The sequence below is a fragment of the Silurus meridionalis genome, chromosome 1 (genome assembly GCF_014805685.1).
Source record: "Silurus meridionalis isolate SWU-2019-XX chromosome 1, ASM1480568v1, whole genome shotgun sequence".
Taxonomy (NCBI): Eukaryota; Metazoa; Chordata; class Actinopteri; order Siluriformes; family Siluridae; genus Silurus; species Silurus meridionalis.
Genome location: NC_060884.1, coordinates 20,016,332 through 20,026,855, shown reverse-complemented (window position 1 = coordinate 20,026,855; position 10,524 = coordinate 20,016,332). Strand labels below are relative to the sequence as shown.

Below are 10,524 nucleotides of genomic sequence, written 5' to 3'. Positions count from 1 at the left end.
TTTCCGGTACGGAGTGAGTAGCCACAGTGACACTGCTCTAACTCTCGTTTCTTTTTCTTTTTCTTTTTATATCCCTGGCATTGTGTATGTTTTCAAGATTAATAATAATCTTTATTTTTTTTTTGCACTCAAAGTGCGAGGCAGAGATTACACAAACTTGCGGTCCAGGAACTCGGATCTATGTTACACACGTAAAAATTATTTCATTGCATGTGTGTACCGAACCGAAAGCCTTGTACTGGAAAATTTCAGTACGAATGCATGTACCCTTACACCCCTAATATGTATAAAATTTTCAGATTGCTCACAGGCACCAGAAGCTGCATTGCTGCCTCTGACTATTTTCATAAATATTTTATTTTCCATAAATACTAGGGGCATAAATATGTAACCAAATATCTGTTAAATACCTTCCTCATCCATCATAATATGGACACATAATACAATCGAGATAAATGGCTGTTGGAAGCTGGGTAATGGATATTTAAATTAATTAAATAATTAAGTAAGTAAGTAAGTAAGTAATTCTGCATAGAATCAGGAAATTTTGGTTAAACCTGGTTGCCTTTGCGAAGCTGTTAGGTGATATGTTGAGCTTTCATTAAACACATAAATAAAATATATGTATTATCTCAAAAGAGTGAGTACACTCCTCACATTTCAGCAACCATTTTAGTAGATCTTCTAAAGGGACAATACTATAGAAATTAAACTTGGAGAAATTTTAGAGTAGTCAATGTGCAGCTTGTATAGCAGTACAGATTTACTGTCCTCTGAAAATAACTCAATATACAGCCAAAATTGAGCACATCCTAATTGATATTAGCTGAACGTCAGGTAACCATGCAAAGCTACTTGTTCTTTTCATCATGTTCATGTTTGCTTGACAGGACTATACAAATTTGTGTATCTTGTATTAGAGCAGTTAAAATGTGGTGCTTTGAGTACATTTCTCTCATACTGACCACTGAATGTTCAACATTGCACCTCATGGCAAAGAACTCTCTGAGGATTTGAGAATTAAAATTGTTGCGCTTCACATAGATTGCCGAGGCTACAAGAAGATCAGTACCACCCTGAAACTGACTTACAGTACAGTAACCATGCAGAGGTTTTCTAAGATGGGTTCCCTCAAAACAGGCCTCACAAAGGTCGATCAAAGAAGTTGAGTCCTTGTGCTGTGCTTCAGGTGCAGAAACCGATTTTAAAAAACAGAGCATTGCTTTAGAGGTTGCAGAAACAGAAGGACTGCTTGTCAGTGCAGTATGTTTAGTTTTTGTAGAGGACAGTAAATCTGTACTACTATACAAACTGCACATGGACTACTCTAAGATACTTTATATATATATGTGTGTGTGTGTGTGTGTGTGTGTGTGTCATACAATAAACATCAGAGGATATACAGTATATATCACTCAAACATTGCTATATATTTTATAGGGGCACATATAGCAATGTTTGAGTGATATATACTGTATATCCTCTGATGTTTATTGTATGACACACACACACACACACATGTGTGTGTTTGTGTGTGTGTGTGTGTGTGTGTGTGTGTGTCATACAATATACATCAGAGGATATACAGTATATATCACTCAAACATTGCTATATATTTTATAGGGGCACGGTAAACATATATTTATATATAATTCTGTACAACTGTCTTGTTCAGCATTTTCAGTAGAAGTTGACTTTTCTGTGCTTTTAGAAAAAATATCGAGATTTTAGGCTGCAAGGCGTACTCGACTCAACCCTGAACAGCAAGATGTACGATACGGTACGGAACCGGCTCACTCTTGAAGAGGCCACTGCCTCAGTCCGAGAGGGAGGCATGCAGGGCATTTCCATGAAGGACAGCGATGAAGAAGATGAGGAGGATGATTAGAGCACCAAGCCATGTGGTGTGCTATAAACCCGAGCCTTTCTGACACCTTACACCTCCCTACCCTTTCCCCCATAGCCTGGTAACAGAAGATGCATGTACCCACTCAGATTATTCCAGTTAGTCACCCTAGGACCTCCCATCATCTGCTCGATATGCCCACAAAACAGAGCTAAAGTTGATAAAAAGCTAGTAATTATAATGAGTAAAAAGAAATGTTGAAAAAAAGGAACAAAGAACATGACTGAGAATTTTAGCTGTGTTATGATATATAATAAAGGGAAAAAAACAAAGATTTTTTTGGACTAATTTATTTCAGAATTTATTTCTATGTGTTCCTAAGCAATATGGAGTACCATTTGTTTGACAATGTCGAGTGAGATTATTAGGTGTGTCCCTGTCCAATGCGATAACATATATGGCGCTTCTTTGACGTACTCTTACATACATTAATGGTACATTGTCGTAAAAAAAATGAGTGTATGGATCCTTTTCTTTGTCTTGTCTGTTTTTAAAGTGGATGCCAATTGCTTCAAAACTGAAAATGAACCTCTGTACTTAAGTTCGAAGTCGTTAATTGTAAATGTCCTCTGTGTCTGCACATTCTCATTAAAAGAAAAATGTGACGATTTTTTTTTCCTTTACTTGTGCTGAGGCTCTGTGATTCTTATAAGAAAAGTATGTTGCATTTCACCAAACATGGATAATGTCTCAATTTCATCTTAAAACTAATATGAATTGGTATTCTAGAAAGGCAATATTCTCCTAGCTCCATTTTTGATATCTCATTGAAGGCATCTTTTATTTAGCTGTCGGAAATGACTACCAAATAATATATTTTTGTTCGGTTCTCAGTTTTTACAAAATAAAGCGATTCTTGCATTTTTGGTTTTTATGTTCTATTCAAAGCAATCGTTTGGGTTATTAAATACAGAGCAGAGATATGTGCCATTCTGGGGCGGGGGGGATTCAATATTGTTTTGTATATACACAGCTGTACATTGCACTCTGAGCCATCACTGCATGCCTGTGCGTTCCACCTTCTCCAAAAGCTCTATGTTTTTCTTTTCTGTGTCAGTTAGCTGGTGGATTCATTCTTGCGTTTGCCTTATCAAAGCCAACAGTTGTTATATGCAAGAGCTGTGGCCTCTCAATAAATATAACTGTACAAATATGCCCAGTGCCTTTTTTTTTGCCTGATTTTAAACACTTACATTTTGTTGCCAATCCGTTCAGCTCAATGATAACATACATAATCTCCAACATCAAGGCATATAAGTTTTTAATAATTACAAATAAAAATCATTCATTTCTTTTGTATGGATTGAACAAATAAGGTGTGTTTGCACTTTTATGAGTTTAGTTTATGCACTGTGTATATACAGTCCCCTCTAAAAGTATTAGGACATCAAGAGCTTTTTTTTTTTTAGCTATACACTCAAATTAAAAGATGTATATATGAAAAACTTCGGCAAATCTCCAGCGTCCGTTTCTTTGGGAACATGGCACCATTAGTTTGAACTCACCTATTTTTTAGGTGGATATTGGAACATGAGACTGAAGTGTGACGTCACCAACAACCTCTATAGGGAAGAGCCGAAGGTATCACAATCGACAATTTGAAGAAGACCTTACAGAATTACTGATTCCATTCATCAGGACGCAAACCACTCATCACTAAAGATCAAGAAGCATGATTAGAATTTATAAAGAAAGACAGAAAAGATACAGTGGTTTTAAAAACTAGATTGACCTCTACCAGTGCGGAAAATCCAGTGTATGGAGTAAGAAAGGATGTGCTCATGATCCAAAGTATCATGATTTGCTCATCAGCACAGCGCAGCAGATGTAGATTTTGTCACCGATTTGGCTTGGAACAAGCTCACTCATTTTTATTTATGATGTAAATCATAGCCTGATGGTAGCAGTGAGATGGATTCTGAATTTTTTAGACACCTTTGGTCTGCTATTTTACAGAGAAATGCATCCAACCTGACAGGGAGGAACATCTTCATGCAGGACACTTGAGTTATTGAATTATTGCATGTTCTTGCTGTATAAAAGTATGCTGCAATAGTAATGTTCACATTTTACATATCTTGTTTGTTTCACTGGAGAAATAGTGCGTTGTAATCGCCATATTTGAACGCAGCGTTAACTTTTATTTTGATATGTATAAAGTCGGCGTGCTTTCTTTTGAAAGGGTCTTCCTCTGGCGTCTGATTCAGACTGTTTTATCAGCTGTTCAGTCTCGAGCACTGAAATGGAGTGTGTGGCTGCAGGGTCGATAATGGTATCAGACTGGCACCGAAGCCCCGATAGTCGGGAATTTTTCAGACGCATCCTGCACAAGAAACAGCGGCGAAAATTCGGTACGTTACCGTCGCGTTGTTTCCATGGAGACCACGAAGACGCCTGTACGTTTGTCACGTGATTATCAAGCGCCCATGCTACAGGCCTGTTCTAGTTTTTCAGTTTGAATTCTTCTAGATGTAAAACATTACATTTTGTTGATTCTATACATAATGCGGTCGGCCTACGAAAGTCCTAAGATGCCATGAATTATATTATTCTTTCTTCTATGCTCGTGATCAGTACGTAACTTTTCTGTGTATTCTTCGTGCACCAAACGGTTATGGTTATTATCCATGATGCTGCCTTAAACATGCTCTTATGCTGAATACACAGTCAAATGAAGTACTGATCACAAGGAAACGTTCTAGATGCAGCATCATGGATAATAATCATGACCATTTGTTTGCAGCGCTGGTGTGGGCACGTGGAGAAAATGACGTCAACTTTTATGTCGAGATCACGAAAAAAAACGTATAACGCGTGGCCTCTTAGAACTTCCGTAGTCGCCCTGTAAGTCTAAACTGTAATATATCGCCAAACGTTTGTAGATGTCTCTCTATCAGGTGAGGTAGCGTAGTGGTTAAGGCTCTGGGTTTCTGATTGGTAGGTTGGGGGTTCAAGCCCTATTACAGACAAGCTTTGCACTCTTGGACCCCTGAGCCCTTAACACTCCTAGCGTGCTGGATCAAGGCTGACCCTACACATATGTAATCACAGTAAAAATCATCTTTCCTGTTACAATAAGCTTCGTTAGGGTTCCTTAATCAGAATTTAAGCTTATTCATCCACAAGAGCATCAGTCTGGCAGACAAAGCCTGATGTGTCTTTGGATTTTCAATTCATGCCAAAGGTTGAGCAACACCTCCATATCTTCATAGAGCTCACTTTGTGCACAGAGAAGCTTTCATGCTGGGGAAAAAAATCTTTGCTAATTAGTTCCAGTGAATGGTGATCTTCAACATGGTTCAAAACACCCACAGACATTCCATGTAATTGTGTGCTTTCAATTAACATTAGGGCGTGATGGTAAGGTGTCTATAAACCTATATAGTCTGTCTGTATGAATAATCACATAATCCCCGCTTCAGATTCTCCAAGGATACATTTTCCCCTTTTGTTCTTTACAGCATATCACCACCACTGTTTTTTGTTTGTTTGTTTGTTTTTTTACAAAGGTTTGATTAGTCATCGTGGGTCATGTATTTGGCTTACAGGTCCAGGTTACAGACTGTGTTTCTGTTTAGATTCAGTCATTCTGTTTTGGGATGTTTCTGTCTTATGGGATTCAATCCTTTAACCCTCTAGTCTTCATTTATTCACCTTTCTTGTCCTTGCCAGGATCACTGTGAATCTTCAGCATATTAGTGAACCAATGGTTTTCTTGTATGTGGTGACTTATTGCTACAAATAAAACCAGTGCAAAGTTTTTCAGAATTATTTATTCAGTCCTTCATTGTTTATCTTCGGTAACTCATGGGAAGAACGTGCACCAGCAACACAGCTTAACCCAGGAAATCTAGAGCTGTGCAACTGCAACATTACACAATACACCAGCATGCTGCATCATATTCCATCTAAACATCAATTCATATTTAATTTCAGGTCTGTTGGAAGCTCCAGTGATGCCTCCACATTTGAAAGCAGATGTAGTTCGCTATAAAGTGTTCCTGTCGGGTAAAAGCGGAGTGGGGAAAACAACTCTAGCTGCTCGCCTTGGTGGTCTAGACATGCCCAATGTACACTATGAAACCACAGGTACATGCCTTGAGTGCCAAATTGTATAGCTTTAAAGCTCACTATGTCAATATGCTTGAATCATGGCAGAGCACCATTTGAGAAACTTTATCCAGATAAAGTATTTGAAGCTGTAATTGTATTTGAAGCTGTTTTATGTCTGTACTTCTCCTGCATTGGAAGCTCCTGACGCCAAGTCAAATTCCTTGTGGGTGTAAGCATACTTGGTAATAAAGATATTTCTTCTTCTTCTTCTTCTTCAACTCTTCTACACTATTTCTGAAATCTTTTACTTGTGATTATTGGACCAGTGTAATGGATCATAAAACCTATAAATTGTAACCTCTTTAGGCATGGAGACGTCTGTTGTGTTTTGGCCTGTAAAGCTGCGGGAGAGTGGTCGCACTCTTTTCTTCCACTTCCAGCTCTGGGACTGTGGCGAGAATGCCATGCGCAGATTTGACCACATGCTTCCGGTGACAGTATCTTTTATTACATGATGGCTGTAGTAAGCTTTTTTATCCCTGTTATCTGTTATTAACTGTGTTAACACTAATGACCTAACTTTTAGTCACTGATTTTTTTTTCTCCCGACAGTCCTGTAAGGAACATGTGGATGCCATTCTCTTCCTGTTTTCATTCACTGACCGTGGGTCTTTTGAGGACCTTGCCAATCAAATTTCTCAGATCATGGAGCCATCAGACAGACTTGTCCGACTGGTGGTTGGGACCAAGTATCCTTTAATCAAAGCAGATGTAAACACAAAGCTGATGCAAAATATGAAGCTTTTTATTGTCTAAATAACAAAGCATTAGTCAGGAAATAAGCAATAGTTAAATACATACTTTAAAGTTTGCTCTGTCAATCCTGCTTTCATTTAAGATAGGCATTGGAAAGGCATTAGGTGTAGCAGATAAAGTAATAAAAACATCTCAGAAGATATTTTTGGAAAATGTTGTGAATCCAGACATTTTTGTGTGTTAATTCTATATCAAACATTTGAATCATTTTAATGATTTTAGCTATGGGTACAAGAAGACTATAGAAGTACATTTACACCGAACAGTTACTACAGCAAGTAAATAAGCAAATGGTGGGACATGAGTTCTCAGGAGTGAATCTGTTTAATTTTGCAAATTCTTTTGCTAAGACATTTAATTTAACATTTGCCATTTTGAGCTTTGCCTGTTTTTTTAATTACTTTTTTTCCAAAGAAAGCATGTACTTAGAAAATGAGCTTTCAGTAAGATCCATTAGTTTAGCGTTAATGAAACACACTTTTGTGCTAAATAGTGCTGATGAATGTGTAATACTCGTTTTTACTTCTGCATGTTCAGATGTGCCTTCTGGTTACATGTATAAACCTTAATTGGATAGATTTGACTTGTTTATGCACACAGATGTGACAGAGCGTGACATCACACGCTTTCAGGAAGTGTGGGGTGTACCAGTGTTTCGGGTTGGAGGTGACGTGAGTGGAGGCTTTGGTGAAATTGCACCCCTTTTGAATGCCTTGGCAGAAAACCTGTGGCACCAAGACTGTATGCAGGCTTCCACTTTAGTACCATCTTACCCTGGACAGATTGGCCCAGAAATAATTGTATAAGCCCTAATTTTTCACAGCACACTGATTGCCTCAATGTTAGACACAAAATCCATTATACACTTGTAGGAGCTCAACTCGGGGTTGGAGCCTATCTAAACCCTGGCCATAAGTTGGGAATATACTCTGGATGTGGACACCAGTTAATCACAGGGCACCATGTACAGTACACACATTCACACCTAGAGTCAATTTACACTTGACAGTCTCCTTCTGGTGTTTTTGGATGAAATCCACATGGACATAGGCAGAATATTTAAAGCGTCACAGATAATAAGGAATGCATTGTAAGGCCTGGAAGATAAACCTGAAGCACTGCTCCATCATCATTAATTACAATTATTTTACGATTAATCACAGCTGGAACAACAGAGAATGTTGGAAGACAGAATTGTCATTTTCGACCTCCAAGCAGGAAACAATTTAACCAGCTAACATCAGTGATATGAGTGATATTTTACATCTTTAAAACAGTGATTTGTATAGTCAGTGTTACAGATTTAACAAACTAATGTAGTTGTCTGTTGCTTGTTCTAATGTAAATAAAAGTGTATACAGTATAACCCCTTTACAAGTGTTACAAGTTTGTTTACTATTGCTGCTGTAAACAGCCGTGTTGATTTGATGTCATGTGCTGAACTCTGGCTTTTTGAGACCTTTCCTGATTAGGAATTCAGATCAGTCAAATGTGGTGAACTGGTGAATAGCAGTTCCAATTATGGTTAATCATAAAAGTCAGCACAATCAAAACAATTGATTAAAAAGCTGCCTCAGCTAATGGTGACATCTGTCTTTTTTGCCCCAAAATAAATGATAACAATAGTCACTGCATTTCATTGCCAATAATGACAATAAAGTTGAATCTAATCTAATCAGTGTTAATAGATAATCAGTGTTTGACAGTATTTCACTTACCATTTGAAATATTTAAAGGATGTATGTAAACCTCACCCATTTATAGCTTCCATATTACAGGCATATGTAACTGTTATAAATAAACATGCAATAAATACAATATGCAACCTTTCATTAGCACAGTCAAAACCCAAGATATAATAATGCATAGTTAATTTAGTTAATTCATCTGGATTATGTAAATCAGCTACTGGTAAAAAATATATAATTCAGCTTGAGTACATTTGAAAAATGTTTTGACCACTCAAACAGAGAATTTAGCAAAAAAAAGAAATACACAATAAAATCTGCAGATGCTGTTAAGACTAATGTTGCATGTCCACACTTATTTGTTATCTAACCTTCAGCCTTTTGTTTCCATGCCCTAATCGTCAGTGCACCACTGTATCCCAGGGATGAGGTCACTGACATGGGGTCTACATCTGCTGGAAACTGGCATTTGTGTGAAAATGTGTCCACAATTGTCCCATCTGATTCCAACTAGTCCCCACCAACAAGAGATTTAGAAAAAGAACACAACACAATGAATGATAACATACCAGGTTTCTAAAACACTAACTTTCAAATGCACACAGTTCTATCAGCAGTTCAAATATAAGTGCTGATGCAGTGCTACAGATATATTAATTTACCTTCTCAGCAGAAACGTGGATGAAGTTATTTGAGGAGGTAACGATCACTTGCTCAGGTGAGAAGGCACTTAAATCCACTGTAAATGTGTACATGTCTCCTACAGCATGAACTTTCACCTTTAAATAAAGATAGAAACATACACTGGTTATTCAAGGGCAAATTAATGATTATTTCATTAGTCAACAGACTAGCATGTTTATAATATGGTGTTCTGTAATAGGCTTAAATAAACAGCATTGTGATGGTATGATGATTGATAAGGTTGATTTTTTTTTTTCGTTTCATATTCTCTTATACCACAGCAATCAGCCAAATTAGTATACCAACTATCAAATTATTTGTAAAAAAAAAAAAAATTACTGATTAAAATTAAACACCCCTGCCATTACAGTGCAATAGTTATATTAATGCTGTGAAACATGGGACAGATTTGTTACTGTAATTACTGTGTGAAAAAGAAAGTGCAACCTTCTATTTTTCTACGGGACAAATAAAAATTGTGTGGTCCTCACCAACTTCTAGAAGCGAGCAAAAAACCTCAGTTGTCAACAAAGTCATTTTAACAGGGACTATTGACAAGTCCCTCTGAATTGTAACTACAAAAACCATAACAAATTTACAATCTACAATCAGAGCTGCTTCCAGTGAACCAGTCACCAAAATATAACTGTTATTACTGTGCAATAATAACAATAACAAAGTTTTTTTAAAAACACGTGCAATAACAATAATTTAAAACCGTGCAATATTACCTATGAGTCTGATAGCGTAACTACTTACTCATGGTCTCTTTTTTTCTTCTTTTTGTATTTATACATTGTGTTGTGTATATACTGTATACTGTATTATGTCTATTTTCTTTTAAATATTTGCACATTTCTTTTTCTTTGCTGCTGTAACAGAGAAATTTCCCCACTGTGGAATGAAACAAATAAAATAAAAGTATATCTTATTCTATTGTCAAAGCTTCTGCTATAAATAATCAATATTAAACTTTTGATTAATCCGAATAGGGATTTTGGCAGCACTGTGATATAAAACACATTAATAACATGACTCAAGGCTGGACTCATTACTGACCATCTATGTGCCTCTGAGGTTTCAAATATCCTGAGAGGATTTAGAAATACTGGATAAATGACAAAAGACTAGTATCTTTGAATTATTACTGTAATATGTACATTATTTAATCTTTACTGTAAAGGCTAAACTAAAATGCATTCTCTAGTCAATAAAATATGTAATCAGGCATAGTGTAGAAAAATCAGCTGAACTTACCTCTGATTCTTTTCGTGACATGATGATCGTTTAATTTCTAGAGGTTGTGCCTTATACTGAATACAATAAATAGAGCAACTGCCTTACATTCTGTCTTACTGAGGTTTTCCACTTTGTTTC

At 36.8% G+C, this 10,524-nt stretch overlaps 3 protein-coding genes across 19 annotated transcripts in view; 2 read left to right on the top strand and 1 right to left on the bottom strand.

Moving 5' to 3' along the window:
- The window catches only part of cadpsb (Ca2+-dependent activator protein for secretion b), an 85,490-nt gene extending 82,961 nt beyond the window's left edge, over positions 1 to 2,529 (top strand). For all 15 annotated transcript variants that reach the window (XM_046842502.1, XM_046842581.1, XM_046842652.1 and 12 more), the window contains one exon: positions 1,712 to 2,529. In XM_046842502.1, coding sequence (XP_046698458.1) covers positions 1,712 to 1,888 — 177 coding nt within the window. In that variant the 3' untranslated portion in view covers positions 1,889 to 2,529. The remainder of the gene's footprint in view (positions 1 to 1,711) is intronic.
- Positions 2,530 to 4,017: 1,488 nt separating this feature from the next.
- Positions 4,018 to 8,149, top strand: cplane2 (ciliogenesis and planar polarity effector 2). 3 transcript variants are annotated; one of them, XM_046850701.1, is made up of 5 exons: positions 4,018 to 4,302; positions 5,843 to 5,995; positions 6,326 to 6,450; positions 6,572 to 6,708; positions 7,353 to 8,149. In XM_046850701.1, the coding sequence occupies exons 1-5, from the start codon at positions 4,149 to 4,151 to the stop codon at positions 7,579 to 7,581; spliced, it is 798 nt and encodes a 265-aa protein (XP_046706657.1). In that variant the 5' UTR covers positions 4,018 to 4,148; the 3' UTR covers positions 7,582 to 8,149. The 3 variants fall into 3 exon arrangements, with proteins under 3 accessions (XP_046706657.1, XP_046706664.1, XP_046706672.1); XM_046850708.1 differs by having other exon boundaries at positions 4,047 to 4,257; XM_046850716.1 differs by lacking the exon at positions 4,018 to 4,302 and adding an exon at positions 4,323 to 4,479.
- LOC124386765 (heat shock protein beta-7-like) lies at positions 7,586 to 10,497 on the bottom strand. The gene is made up of 3 exons (XM_046850727.1): positions 10,405 to 10,497; positions 9,126 to 9,242; positions 7,586 to 8,973 (listed from the first exon to the last, which is right to left on the bottom strand). Exons 1-3 carry the CDS (start codon positions 10,423 to 10,425, stop codon positions 8,830 to 8,832), a joined length of 282 nt encoding a protein of 93 aa, XP_046706683.1. The 5' UTR covers positions 10,426 to 10,497; the 3' UTR covers positions 7,586 to 8,829.
- Between the last annotated feature and the right edge of the window lie 27 nt (positions 10,498 to 10,524).

Bases quoted from the DNA above. Each gene is read 5' to 3' on its own strand.
- LOC124386765 (XM_046850727.1), bottom strand. From the start codon at position 10,425: ATGTCACGAAAAGAATCAGAG. The intron at 9,243-10,404 runs GTAAGTTCAGCT...CTTTATTTAAAG, and splicing joins TGTCACGAAAAGAATCAGAG to GTGAAAGTTCATGCTGTAGG. The intron at 8,974-9,125 runs GTAAATTAATAT...GGTGGGGACTAG, and splicing joins TCCACGTTTCTGCTGAGAAG to TTGGAATCAGATGGGACAAT.
- cplane2 (XM_046850701.1), top strand. From the start codon at position 4,149: ATGGAGTGTGTGGCTGCAGGGTCGATAATGGTATCAGACTGGCACCGA. The intron at 6,451-6,571 runs GTGACAGTATCT...TTCTCCCGACAG, and splicing joins GATTTGACCACATGCTTCCG to TCCTGTAAGGAACATGTGGA. The intron at 6,709-7,352 runs GTATCCTTTAAT...TTAATTGGATAG, and splicing joins CGACTGGTGGTTGGGACCAA to ATTTGACTTGTTTATGCACA.